Source organism: Ambystoma mexicanum, chromosome 11 (assembly GCF_040938575.1).
Source record: "Ambystoma mexicanum isolate Mex_15411 chromosome 11, UKY_AmexF1_1, whole genome shotgun sequence".
In the NCBI taxonomy this organism is placed as follows: Eukaryota; Metazoa; Chordata; class Amphibia; order Caudata; family Ambystomatidae; genus Ambystoma; species Ambystoma mexicanum.
Genome location: NC_090934.1, coordinates 798,419,734 through 798,434,016, shown reverse-complemented (window position 1 = coordinate 798,434,016; position 14,283 = coordinate 798,419,734). Strand labels below are relative to the sequence as shown.

The following is a 14,283-nucleotide window of genomic DNA, read 5'->3' as shown; positions in this document are numbered from 1 at the left end:
TCCTTCCCTACCAGGTAAGTAGGCCTAGTACCTCAAATTAAAGCCCCAATTACCTACCTGCATATGTAGCAGGGTGAAGTCAACAGGCTTGCCAACATGCCAAAATATATCACTTTGTGAGTTTCAAAGGTAGGTAGAAGTTATTTAGGGTTACTCTTCCATTCCCATTACACTAGGTGTTACCCTGGGTGGCCGATCCTGGTGCGAACTCCACTGATCACTACCAGGCAAGGATGTGTTATGGAGTTGACTTTATCACCATATGATTCCTACCTGGGGTGTGTGAAAACAGGTAAGCACACTTGCACTGCTTACTCAGATTCTATGAGTGGTCATCCCTATATTTCTCAGAGTTGCTGGGGACACTAATGCTGTTGGCTCCGTTGATGGAGGTTTAGGCATCGCAGTGGTTGGCATGGTTGCCGGAATTTGTTCAGGCCAGAGGGCGGGTCTGTAAATTGGTAGAGCACAGGATAGCAATCAAAGTGAGTCGCACAACGAGAGACCTCCAAGATGCAGCGAAATTCAACCTGATCAGGCAAGATTTGGTAGAGGTCAGCAAGAACCTGTTTCAGTAGGGTCCCTCTTCATGCAGGAAGGATGGCTCTAGGCCACAAGTGCACTTCTGACTGCAGGCTTCTTATGCGGGGATCCAGACTAAATGGTTCCACCAGTCCAAAGGTTGACACACTGGCAAAGTTCAAGTTGGATTGTGACAAGAGAGTCAAGGCTTCTCCAGGATTTGGCTTTGGCAATGGTTGTTGTCTTCTGCGACAGTCTTCTGGGTCTTCAGCGCTTCCTTGTCTACTTTGGGGGTCTTGGCTTCAGCTGACAAATTCTGGTACAGCTACAGGACTCCGCCTTTCACCACAGAATCAGGCTGGTTGCTGCCACGTCCACCAGTGGTAAGGATCTACACCATTTTAACTGTCAAGGGTTTACCCGGTCGTGGAAAGCCTCTTGCCCCACATCTGCCCAGCAACAGATGTCCCCTGGCTGAAATGTGGCTGGGGACAAGACAGTCCCATCCCCATATCCAGTTAAGCTGCACACACCCACTTTGGCCAGGAATCCAAGGGTGGATACTGTGAAAATCTATGTCGTTTTAGGCATTTCCTTACCAGAGAAGGCAGGAAGAAGGCCAAAGCACATGATGACCTAAGGACAGGGTGACAATTGCATGGCACATCCATTTTGAGTATATGGTATTTAAAATGGCATGAGGTAAAAAATAAACATGTACCCGGGTGCTCTGGAAAAAACGGTTAATTTTGGTATGCTCCCACCAGCACTTCATTGTATGGTGATGTGCGCTACAATAATACAATACAGGAATCTCGCACCGGTGGCACAGTCCCCCTGCACTGCTAAACATAAGGGAACCCAAAAGAGGCGAGTTGAGCAAGAGCTGCAAAGCAATAAGACTTGCGTCACTCCCAAACATCAGTGCATGTTTCAAGACCTAGCAAATGGGTTCCATTGATGTCAACGGAAGAAAAGTTGCAGAAAGAAAAATATTTCTTAACAGCAGTCAAGGACGAAATCTAGATCTGTAGGTCATTGTCACGTGTCGTTTGTGCAGCTTAAAACAATTCCGATTTGTGTAACTATTTGTATTCATGCTGAAATCCTAATTTTGTTTAAATAATCATTGGCTTTTGTTAAAAGAAGTAACATTTATTTTAAAGTTCAATATTCTATTATTATGCTGAATATGATGCATTTCAACTTATAATACATTTGGCATTCTATTTAATATTGGTTTAATGCTAAGAAATCTCTTATGTATTTACTTTCCTTTTTAGATTCCTATAGTGGAAACTGAAATAAAGAAAGAAGCTGGTGAAAGTAAACCAGAGGAGGAAGTGACAGTTGGTCCAGCCCAGAAACTCGTGACAGAGATGGGCACCTATGCTACCCAGAGTGCTCTAAGCAGTTCACGTCCAGCTAAAAAGGAAGAAGACAGGTTTGAGATTTTTTCATTTCTCTGACTGATTCAGATTATTTATTTAGTTTGATGTTAAAGAATAGGAAACCACTCATCTAACATTAATTTTGAGCAATAACGGTTTGTCTTCATGAACATGACATGAAATCTAACATTTAATGTCTAGTTTCGTTCTTGCATTTCCAGGCCCAGTCACACTTGGTTTGTGATTTGTGCATGCTATTTTGCTTTTCTTTTTTGATAATGGAACAGCCAACGCATAGCAGATTTGTGGCATAACCATTTGTCCTCTTTTCCAATATTGCTTCCATCTGATTACATTGTGCATTCATATCTCCCTCTCTTTTGCGCCCCTTCTCTGCTGCATGGCGCCCGTCTCTCTTGCGCTGCCCTTCTCGCTCACATGCATGTCGCCCCTCTCGCTCTCCTTTGTGTGCCCCCCTCTCTCGTGCGCCCTCCTCTCCCTTGCGTCACCCCCTCTCTTGCGCTCCCCCCTTTACTAAATATTTTTCTTTACTGCACCTTTCGTTTCATCTTTATGGAACCCCCAAACTTTTTGCTTTTATTTTTGATTCTGTCCTGCTCTTTTTGCAGTGAAGCTAAGCCTTAATCTTCACTACAATGGTGTTTGCTCATATGTTTATAGGGAAACTGATGTCATTCAGGCTGTTAGTACTGGGAAACATTGGTTCCCTTAGTCATGTTACTATTTTTGGATATTTTCTATCACTAGTGGTAACTTTTATCATTGTACAAAGCAGCTTACACAACAGTACAATGGGGTACACTTTTTGTTTTGCCCTAGACTAACAGAGGATTTTTGCTTACTCTAAATGTGCTCAAGGTATAAGCTTGTGGCAGCAGTGACTCTTTCCCACTTTTTGGGACTTTTCGTTTTAGCTTTATCCCGTTTTCCACATTTGGCTACTAACTGTGGCTAGTGTCCATAAATGGCCATGCCACATGCTTTTTTGCCTGTACTTTGGCTGTCTTGTTATGTAGCCTTCTTCCTGGCCTGTGATGCCAGAAAATCCTTAACAGAACTTCCAGTGCCCGGGAAAGCAGAAGCTTTTGTCGGGCTACTGCAGGGCTGTGTGTGTTTGCTGGCAGGATGTGGGCTGGGACTGTCTGGTCCAAATCCATAAACTGGTTTCAGTGTGTCCGAGAAAATGGAAGAACAAGTGGTAGAGTGAAATGGCTACCCCGCTCATAAATGCACAGGAGGTGCAGACGGACTACAGAAAGCTAGGTAAACTTATATACTAGACAATAGATCAGATGTCTTATCAGAGAGGTTTGTCCAAATGAGGAGTAGCCTTTTGACTCTACCACTTGTTCTTCCAGTACCTGTACACCCTCTAGAGTCGGGCCCCCCTAAAACAAAAATGAGGGTCTATCGCCCATATCTATATCTCTGAGGCTTGTGGAATCTGCTTAGATCACATGCTGTGCATAGGCCGACATCTAGTGGAAGCTGCGGAGTATTATAGTTGTTTTCGAAACGAGACGGGCTTACTTTGGAGTTGATTGGTACCACCAACTCAAAGGTCCAAGTCGTCCTTGCAGGGCTTCTCTAGTCGAGGTGAATTCAGAGCTTCAGCACAGCAGCAAGGCTTCACCGGGCAAACCAACGGTCCAGGAGTTGCAGCAGGTGTCTCTTTCAAGTTCTTCTTCGGATTCCTTCGTCCAGTGCTTGACTCTGCCTTACAAGCCAAAAAACCTCGCCTTTTATGCAGGTTTCTCCCATTCATTCCAGCCTACCTGTCAATTACACAGCCGGGTGGCTGTCCTTGCCGGACACCCAGCCGGCCAATCGCCTTTGGGTGCATTCCTGTAACCAAGGGAAAAAAGAACAGAGTTTCGGGCACCGCCCTCACTTCCTGCCACTGCCAGACATACTGGAGCCAGAGGCGGACTTCACTTGTGAGTCCCGCCAAAGACCAAATGAACAAAGGGACCACACCTAGTTTGGCACGCAAAGTAAATCTCAAGAAGGACCTTTCCAGCAAGAAATGGCGAAAAAAGAAGACTGGGGTCCATTTTGACAAAATGGTCACCAATGGGTGCCTTACTGCAGCTGTGAACGCAGTTCGCGGTAACATTTCCCAATGGTAGTTAAAAGTAAACCATTGCCACCAGCTATTAATTGCAGAAAGGGTAACATCAAAATGTTACATGAGAAGCTCGATAAAGGGGATACTAAGCAACCCCTCCAGCACCCTATGGTAAGATAGTGTGTGCTGGGTCTAGAAAGTTGAAATATGAAAGTAAATTAAATTTCACTTTACTGCTCTTGGAAACAGTAGGTTATTCAGGAGAAGGTATTTAAACCTTGGGAAAATCTGCAAAACTTCCCTGTGCCACTGCACTGAAGGTGCTGTGTGTCACAATGCAAAAAGATGATGCCTATGCAGTTTGTCAGACTCCATAACCAAAAGAAACAGTATTCAAATCACAGTGAAATACATGAGAGAGTGGGGAAAAGGTCACACTCTCTCCGGGTTAAAAATTAAAGTCGTAGAGTCCAGCAAAAGTGCTGGAGGTCTCTAAGGTAGAGAGGTTTTAGCACATTTCTGAGTATTCTCCCTTACAGGGTTCAATCTTCCTCCCCTCCTTTTTCCACACCGTTGCTGCACATAGGGTCCCCTGCTCAGTTATGGGAGATCTTACACCTATGGAATATGCAACGAGGTGGAGCCGGTGCCTCTTCCAGACAGGGGCCCGGGATATTATTCCAGGATTTTTGCAGTGCCAAAGAACAATCAGGCAGGCCTGAGGGTACTCCTGGATGTTTCTTTCCTCAACCTTTCGCTCCCTCTTGAACGCTTCAAGATAACACAAGCTCACATAGTGGAGTCTCTGTTCACAGGAGACTGGATGTGTTCCTTAGAACTAAAAGATGCCTCGCTGCATGTCCCCATCTTCGAACCGCACCGGAAGTTCCTGCGGTTCACGATGTCGCACTATTTCCAATACAAGGTGCTCCTGTTTGGTCTCAATGCGGCAACTTTCGTGTTTACCAAACTGATGAGTGCAGTGGCGGGTCTTCTTTGCTTGGAGGTCCACCAACTATACCCTTCTTTGGAAGACTGGCCGGTGAGGGCCGACTCTCCCGAAGGAGCACTCCACTCCTGCCAGAGGTTGGTGGATGTTCTCCACCATCTGGGGTTTTCCCTCAACCAAAAGAAGTTGCAGAATGCCCCTCGCAAGACCACTTGTTTCTGGGGGTCAAGTGAGACACAGTGGCTCAGAGGGTCTTCCCCACGGCCAAGCAATTGAAATCTCTCCAGAAAGCGGTCTGCTATTTCCTGTCCAACCCTTCAACCTCAACGTGGTGGTTTCAACACTTGCTGGGACTCATGGCCTCTTTTGTCCCGATAGTACAACACGCTAGACTCAAAATGAGGTGCATTCAACTTCAGCTAGCGTCCTCATGGGACTAGGAAACAGGGTCGCTGGTAGACAGGCTGCTCATACCGCCCACTCTTCACCTTGACCTCCATTGATGGCTTCTCGACAGCAATGTGACCGTGGGGGCTCGATTTTCGTAGCAAGTGCCCTTGTGGTGACAATAGCTTCTACCCTTCAGGTCTGGGGAGCAACTCTGGGCGACTACTTCATTCATGGCATATGGCACCTGGTTGGGGGACATACGAATAGGAATTGCACACCAACTCCTTGTCGCCTCTCTTTCGACGATGGGGCTTTCCGGATCTTGACCCATTTGCGTCTCTACAGAACTCCAAATGCCCCCTCTTTGCATCATGGGTGGGGCAGGGTCAAGGCTCCTTGGGGGGGACACGTTTCACCTGTGCTGAAACGCCTGCCACTACTATGCTTTTCCTCACCCATCTCTGTTCCTGGGGACCCTCTGCAAATTTTGGAACTTGGCGAACTGTACCCCAATTGTAATTGCCACTCACTGGCCATCGAGGGTGTGGTTTTCAGACCTCCTACAGCTCAAATCACAAGGCCTGGTCTATCTTCCAGTCCTCAGCCAGGGCTTCCTCTCACAGCAGCAGGGTGCAGTGGAGCACCCAGACCTGGACAAGCTGGAGCGCTTAGCTTGGCACAGTTCTCAGCGAGCAATTGGGATATTATCCAGGAGGCCAGGAAACCCTCCACTAGCTCACAATTCAAAGGTAAATGGACCAGATTCTGCCCTCTCACATGCCCCCTCAAAGACGTCTTATGTTTCTCTGCACATCTAGCTCGCTCCGTGGTCCAAGTGGATACTTGTCGCACTTATCTAGCTGCCATTGGGGCCTCCAAAATTTAAGAGGATGATACTTTCTCGGCAGCCAACTCGGTGTTGAAAGCATCCCTCAAGGGCTTAACGAGATTGTTTCCAACGGTGCATAAGTCCCATCCCATTTGGGATGTAAATGTGGTGCTAGCAGCCTTGCAGCCCAAGCCCTTCGAGCCCACGGCTTCCGCCGACATCTAGTGGGTTACGCTCAAGTCTGTTCTTTGGTGGCTCTCAGCTCGGTGCATAGGATTAGAGAGCTGCATGTGCCGTTGTGCAAATTTTGTCTTTCACAACAATAAACTACTATTACGCATCCATCCCAAATTATTGGCCAAGGTGGTGTCCACGTTTCATCTAGATCAGGAAATATGCTTGCCGCTGTTCTTCCTTAATCCACAGGCTGATGCGAAATGAACGCTCTGTTCCATGGATCTCTGCAGCATGCTCAAATTTGATCTTACTTGAATGAAGTCTTTCATGATATCGGAGGCGTTATTCGTCAAGTTCTGTGGCTCTGCACCGGGCACCCAAGTATCCAAAGCCTCCCTAGCCCGTTGGATGGTTCTGGCCATATCAGAGGCCTACGAGGCCACAGGAAAAATGGTGCTTCCAGGTATCCATGCGCACATGGTAAGGACCAAGGTGATTTCAGTGGGTTTTTAGAGGCACACCTACTGGGAGGTAATCAGCAAGGTGGCTATGTGGACCACGCCGTCTGCATTCTGCAAACACTACTCTTTGGACACCAGTTCCAGAAAGGACGCAGAGTTTGGGCAAACAGTTCTCGGGAACCTATTTGCCTCAAGCTAATCGGTCAGCTACTTGGTCAGCTCCACCCAGGTCTCTTTATTCAGTGGAATCGCTCACAAGGATGGAGGAAAGGGGATGAAATGTACAAGTAATAGGTTACCATAGTGACTAGAGTACTTGTAGTCCTTGGTCCCGTTTCCTCCATACGTCCCACCCTCCTTCCCCAGCTAGTACACCAAAAGCTAATTTAATTGCATTGCCAGGCTTACCAGCATCTGATTTGTCAAAAGGGGCTGGGGTCAGGCGCTAGTGGGCAGTCCCATTCCCGCCAGGCCGCGACCCTGTGTGCTATTCTAAATTTTAAAGGGGAAGCTCACTTTGTTCGCTGCCAAAGGTTCTGGTACTGCCCCCTTGCCTGGGGACACCCACAAGGATGGAGGAAAGGGGACTAAGGATTATGAGTCCTCGTCACTACAGTGAGTAACTTTTATTTCTTCTGTCTTGGTTCCTTTCGCAAGTGTTGTCTAGTAGTTTAGACAGAACAGATACTGTGTTGTGTGGGGTTTAGTTTCAGCTGATCGGAGTAATTGGGAATCTGTTCCAGACAGCTTCCATTTGAAGACCCAAATTAAGACTAATGCGGGGCAGATGGGCACAAAACTCTTCAGGGTCAAGAAGATGCCCAGATTCAACGAAGGTCATCACAATCAGGCAGTGATAGGTGATCGTACAGCTGCAAACACAGTAGCCGGCCCAGCACAGCTTCTCTTGGAGAGATGCAGCTGAACATACAGGAGCAGGAAACCTGTGGAACAATCTGAAGATCTGCAAAGTTCCAAGTCTTTGCTGGAAACTACGACTGCAGCGAGGTAGCCCAGGAGAACGCTGGGCTGTCCACCTTTTGGTGCAAGGATACATCTTTAGGCTCAGAAGGTATTGATCCTCAAGCAGGGCTTAACTGGGACAACACTGGAGTCAATGCTGGTCAGCTGCAGGGGTCGTCTTCGTGCTGCTCTTCCTCGTAGGTTTTGGCTCCAACAGTGATCTGATGAACAGTTGCAAGAGCCCTCCTTTTATCCAGGATTCAGGCTGGTAGCAAGCCCAAGTTGTTAGGGGATTTTTCCTAAAGTCCACTTGAAGTAAGACCTCATAGATCCGTCCCTTTGGTATACAGGTCCCCAACTATTAGTATCAATCTGTGAAACCAAGGAATCTTGGTAGAGTGGCAGAGCAGTCCGGCTTAAAAGAGGAAGATGTGAGCTGTAGGTAAGTACACTGAACCCAGCTAGTACAGTAGTCCAAAGAAACACACAGATAATGTTGTTTCTGATGCTTGTTAATCTGCTTAGAATCACATGCTGTGCATGTGGTCCGACATCCAGTGGTAATCGCGGAGTATTGCATCTTGTCTTTCGAGAATCGAAAGGGGACGTCGACATGGGCGTACCTGTAACACTATCCCTACGTTATGTGTAGTGTACCCAAGATCCCTCACGCATCGAGGTCCCTCGGATTGTTTTATTCCACCCAGCATACTGGTGTGGAGCTCGTCAAAGACATAGCTTATTGTCCCCCTCGACCTTTGGTCGAATAGTTATATAAAATAATCCGCTCACCCCATCTGTCTCTTATTTCGACGGCTGTTCCAGACCTCAGTTGAAGACCTTTGACGGATGGTGATCCAGTGTGCGCTGCCGACCACGTGGCCGGGCATACCACCGGCCCATACAGTAGGGAGAGTGGGGTTGGGGTGGACATTTCTATACAAACTGAGAATGCCTTTCCCTTTCCTTCCTCTTTCCCTTTTGGTCTTCGTCACTCTACCCATTCTCCGCTATGGAGAGAACTCCATTTAGGTTTTGCCCTATTTGTAAGAGCAAATTCCCTTGGAAGGATGAGCAAAGACGTTGTAACTGGTGCTTGCCCCTCGATCACGAGGAAGGATGCGCGCCTTGTAAGCTCCTCCGTCCTAAGACATTAAAGGAGGGTAAAGTCAAACGGTGGGCGGCCTACGGTATGTCAAAGGCTGAATTTTCTCCCGCTGCCGCAGCCACCGAGTGTGTCGACGGCGAGTGTGACGATCAGACCACCAAAGTGGAGGTTATTGACCTTTCGACGGAACGTTCGCGTTCCCCATCGTCTGTCCCCCGCCCCGTTAGGCACGGCTTAGGCACTGCTATGGGAAAGTCACACCTCGGCGACAGACGAACATGTACACAGCACAGACACAAAAACCCAAGTCAATCTTCGGCCAGGTCGAAGAAGACTTCAGCGCTAAACGGGTACACCGGAATTTCCGGCGGCACCCGCCGACAGTACGGTTTGGCAGCCTTCCCCGCAGCTGTAGATGTGTCTAGCGACCGGGCCATCGAAAACAAGGGGGGCTACCCCTAATGTACCAGGTTCAGTTGAGACGCATCGCAAAAAGGCGTCGTCTGACCATAGGATTCCGGTTCTGCCGAAAAGGACTCCCTCGTAATCGCAGGCTGAAGCTACGCACCTCCCCACTGCGGAGGACTTTGCCGACAGCTTAGCTAGGATTGTTTCCGCCGAATCTCAGAAACGGCAGTCCAGGGATGCTCCGAGGCCTACGTAAAAGGCCAAGGATCCACCGAGGTCCAAGGATGGCCTTAAGGAGGTACCTGAACCCACCCATAGGTCGAAAGAGAGGCACAGAGACGTTGCATCTGTCTGTCACTCAGGAGGAGTTCTCTGAGGGAGAAGGACTGTCTTCGACGTTGAGACTAAAATCTCAACGTTTTTCGACTGATGAACGTATTCAGGACCCTTTTCCACCTCTAGACAATTCTAGGTCTTCGGTTTGGACTAGAGAGAAATTTGAGAACTGCATGTAAAGGCTGGACACGTTTGTTTCCCGTTCAGAACAACCCACACCAAGGAGGCCACGGAATGAGAGCCCTGTGGACCCCAAAGCAAAATTCCCAAGTCTTTTTGACCCCTCTTTAGAAGAGGATATATAAAACTACGACCTAACTGAAGAAGACATTCCTGCAGATACTCAGGATGAGGATTTCATTAACCCTGAGGACATGCATGATCCCATAGAGGTCTGGGAGGGAGAACCCAGATGTGGGTGACCATCAACCATGGAAATCTCAGGATCCTCAAGATCCTGATGCCCCGTCTATGGATTTTCCCCAGTCCACCCCCACTAGGCGACAACCCTCGCCAGTGGATGATCAATTGACTTTCAATGTAACGTTGCGTAAAGCAGCTGATCACTTTAAGATTGCTACAGATGAAGCTGTCCTCGAAGCAGACTTTGTGGCGGACATTCTCAAGGAGAAGCCTCCGGCTAGCCAGGCTATTCCCCTCCTTAATTCAATTAAGAAACGTCTGGCGCCCTCCTTATCAACACCTGCTCTCACAAGAGGTGTCGACCCACGAATAGAAAAACTCTATCGTCCTTCTCCCTCAGACCCTCTTTATATCAGAGGTCACTCCACCCCAGACTCTCTGGTGGTGGCTACTACACGAAAGAGGGCAGGGGTCCCTTTATCAACCGGCGAGGCACCCCCTGATAAGGAAGGTAAACGACTCTACGCCCTTGGGAAGAAGATCACGGTCGCAGCAGCGTTTTCAGCACGTATTGCCAACAACACAAACTTGTTGGCCAGCTACGGCGATGCCCAGTGGGCCTTACTACAGGAAGGCATACAGGAGGTTCCCGAACCTCTACGTACTTGTCTCCTCACCACTGTCACTGAGGGCAGACAAGTGAACCAAAGCATACTTAAGAACACTTTGGATTCTGCCGAAACAGCTGGTCGATCCCTGTCTCAGGGCACACTCCTGAAGAGACATGTGTGGCTATGGAACTCTGGATTCAAGGCAAAGATGCAAGTGTCGCTGATAAACCTGTGGAAGATTCCAACCTGTTTGGGAAGGCGGTCGATGAGGCCCTCGAGACCGCAAAAAAGGAGCCTGAAAACACTGGATCAAATTAAACAAAGACCTTCTACAAGACAAGGATCTGGGTCCAAATGGCTTTTTCGTGGCCAACGGTTCCCTCAACAATATTTCTCAGGAAACAATTGGAACTTTCCACAGGGAATTAGCGGATACACCAACCCGTATCCCCAAAGGGGTCAGTGTCGTGGCAAAGGAAGGGGCCAGGTCTCTACCCCTAGAGGCTCCACGGCCTTAGTTTCGAAATGACCCGAAGATTCGGGTCCCCTCCAATGCCTCCCCAGTCGGGGCCAGCTAACATCGTTCCTTCCGGCATGGGAGGGGATAACTACAGACCAGTGAGTGCTAAAGACCGTGGCCCATGGGTACTGTATAGAGCTCAACCGATACCCAACATTCAGACCTCCACGAGCAAGACAACTGGCACAGACCATCTTTGCATACTTCTTCAGGAAGTCGAGACACTACAAGAGAAAGGAGCCATAGAAATTGTACCTCTGTCACAGGTAAAAGTTATTTATTCAGTGTACTTCCTTGTACCCAAAAAGGATCTAACCATGCGCCCTGTTTTAGATCTGCGCCCAGGGAACAAATTTGTAAAGCCACAAACGTTCTGCATGGTCACTCTGCAGGAAGTAATTCCACTGCTATCACAGGGGGATTACATGGCAACACTGGACATGAAAGATGCATACTTTCATATTTCAATGTTGTCAGCGCACAGAAAATACCTCAGATTTATGATACAAGACAAGCATTATCAGTTCAAGGTACTACCCTTTGCCATAGCATCTGCACCAAGGGTATTTACAAAGGTACTAGCGGTGGCAGCAGCACATCTGCGCATGCAATCCATCCCGGTCTATCCATACCTCGACGACTGGCTCATAACAGGGGACTCTTACGAAACATGTCTGTCAAATACCCAAAAGACGATAGATCTTTTATTCAGTATGGGAGTCTCTATCAACAAGAAGAAATCCAGCCTAGAGCCCAGTCAGGTCAAACAGTTGCTAGGGGCTCTAATTTCGAACAAAGGACAGCCTTGTCTTCCCCTCCAACGAGAGGGTTTGAAACATCTTGTTTCAAATCCCTCATTATGTAGCCAGCCGAGAGGTGACAGTACGCAAAGCTATATGACTGCTAGGAATGATGGCTTCATGTATCTACTTGGTTCCTCACGCGTGCCTGCGCATGCGCCCAATGCAAGAGTGGCTCAACAGCCAGTGGAGTCAGGCCAGTGGACAGTGGGACAATCTAGTGGTTCTCTAGCCAACCCTTGTTCTATTGCTGAAGTGGTGCTCGAGGAAGAACCTCTTGAATGGGAAATCCTTCACCACCCCCGCAGTAGAAGCCACTCTAACCACAGACGCGTCTCTTACAGGGTTGGGAGCTCCCCTGCTTCAACAAACAGCGCACAGTTTGGTCGTCAGACATAGCATCCAACCACATAAACCTGTTGGAACTGTTGGCGGTGTACAAAGCTTTCCAGACACAACTACAGGGGAAGACGACCCTGATCCTCACAGACAGCACCACAGCCATGTACTATCTGAACAAACAAGGGGGTACCCATTCTCCAGGGCTGTCCAAACTGTCCCAGAACATTTGGAAGTGGGCTCTGAAACGCAACATGTTATCACAACATGTTCCAGGGGAACTCAATCTTCTGGCAGACGTACTCTGCAGAGACTTTCCATTGCCCATGGAATACGAATGGCGATTACACGTAGACATCGTCTGCAATGTTTTCGCAGAATGGGGCTTCCCAGAGATCGATTTGTTCGCAACTCTGGAGAACACTCAATGCCAAGATTACGCCTCCAGGTTCCCCCAGACCCGCTCGAAGGGGAACAGACTTTGTCTATGCTTTTCCCCCCGACTCCCCTTCTTAACAAGATTGTGCACAAGATGCACCAGGACCCAGTCACGATGATACTGGTGGCCCCCATGTGGGCCCGCCAACCCTGGTTCGCTCATCTGATGGAGATGTCCCTATGCCCTCCAGTCAAACTGCCTTGCCTGTACAACATGTTGTCGTAAAACAGAGGAGAGACGCTTCATCCATGCCTGCAGACATTGAACTTCTCGGCCTGGCTCTGGAGGTCATAGAGTTTGGGCACCTACAACTCCTTCAGAGATGTATAGAAATTCTCAGGGAGGCAAGAAAACCGAACACGAGGTATTGCTATTCCAGTAAATGGAAACGGTTTGTCATCTGGTGCAACTCAAAGAGCATTAACCCGATTAACTGCTCTCCCACACACATTGTTTTATACTAAACTCATTTACTTGACTCAGACCTGGTCTTTAACTCCATAAAGGTGCACTTAGCTGCGCTTTCAGCCTAAACTACATCATAACAGAAAGTGTCATGATGGAAGATACCAGTTATTAAAGCTTTCATGGAGGGAGTGAAGAGAATTCACCCTCCCATTTGTAACCCGGCTCCTGGATGGGACCTAAACGTGGTGTTGACTAGGTTTATGGGTGCTCCTTTCGAGCCCATGCACAAAGCAAGTCTTAAATACCTCCCCTAGAAGACTGCTTTTTTAATAGCTATTACCTCCATTAGGAGAGTAAGTGAACTACCAACGTTCTTTCAAAATCCTTCAAGCCTGGGAGAAAGAACCCTGCATACACTGGATGTACGCAGAGCTGTCATGTGCTACATGGAAAGAACTCGACCACTAAAAGACTTATCAGTTTTTTATTTCTGTGGCGGCAGGAAGAGAAGGAGACGCAGTCTCCAAATCCACTATCTCTAGATGGATTGTCAAATGCATCACACTCAGCTCAGTCTTGCTGAGAGAGCTGCCCTTCAAGCCTAGAGCACATTCTACTTGAGGCACTGGGGCATCCATAGCATTCATTGCAAATGTTCCCCTTGAGTCCATTCGCAAAACTGCAACCTGGAGTTCTGTACACACCTTTACAAAACACTATTGCCTAGACACTCATTCTAGGTCTGATTCTCAGGTGGGACAGGCAGTACTAAGACATATTTTCACTACTGTTCCTTCTCACAACCCACCTCCAACTCCAGGTACTGCTCACTCGTCTATGCACAGCATGCGATTCTAAGCAGATTAACAAGCATCAGAAGACATGCAATACTTACCATAAAAGTATTTCTGATGATTGTATCTGCTTAGATTCACATGCGCCCACCCTTCCTCCCCGCTCGGATGGGAGGAAGATAGATGTCTTACCACTTTCTCTCTTTTCTGTACTCCCTCACGATAGTCATAAGGCTCCCTCTAGGCAGAAAAAATACAATCGGAGGAACCTCGACGTGTGAGGGATCTTGGGTACACTACACGTCACGTAGGGATAGTGTTATAGGCATGCCCGTGTCGACGTCCCCTTTCGATTCTCGAAAGACAAGATCCAATACTCTGCGGTT

General features: G+C 48.1%; 1 protein-coding gene across 1 annotated transcript in view; it reads left to right on the top strand.

The window, feature by feature from the left end:
- The window catches only part of COPB1 (COPI coat complex subunit beta 1), an 821,662-nt gene that overhangs the window by 409,840 nt on the left and 397,539 nt on the right, over window positions 1-14,283 (top strand). The window contains exon 13 of the mRNA XM_069623734.1: window positions 1,806-1,966. Within this exon, the coding sequence (XP_069479835.1) occupies window positions 1,806-1,966 (161 nt within the window). The remainder of the gene's footprint in view (window positions 1-1,805; window positions 1,967-14,283) is intronic.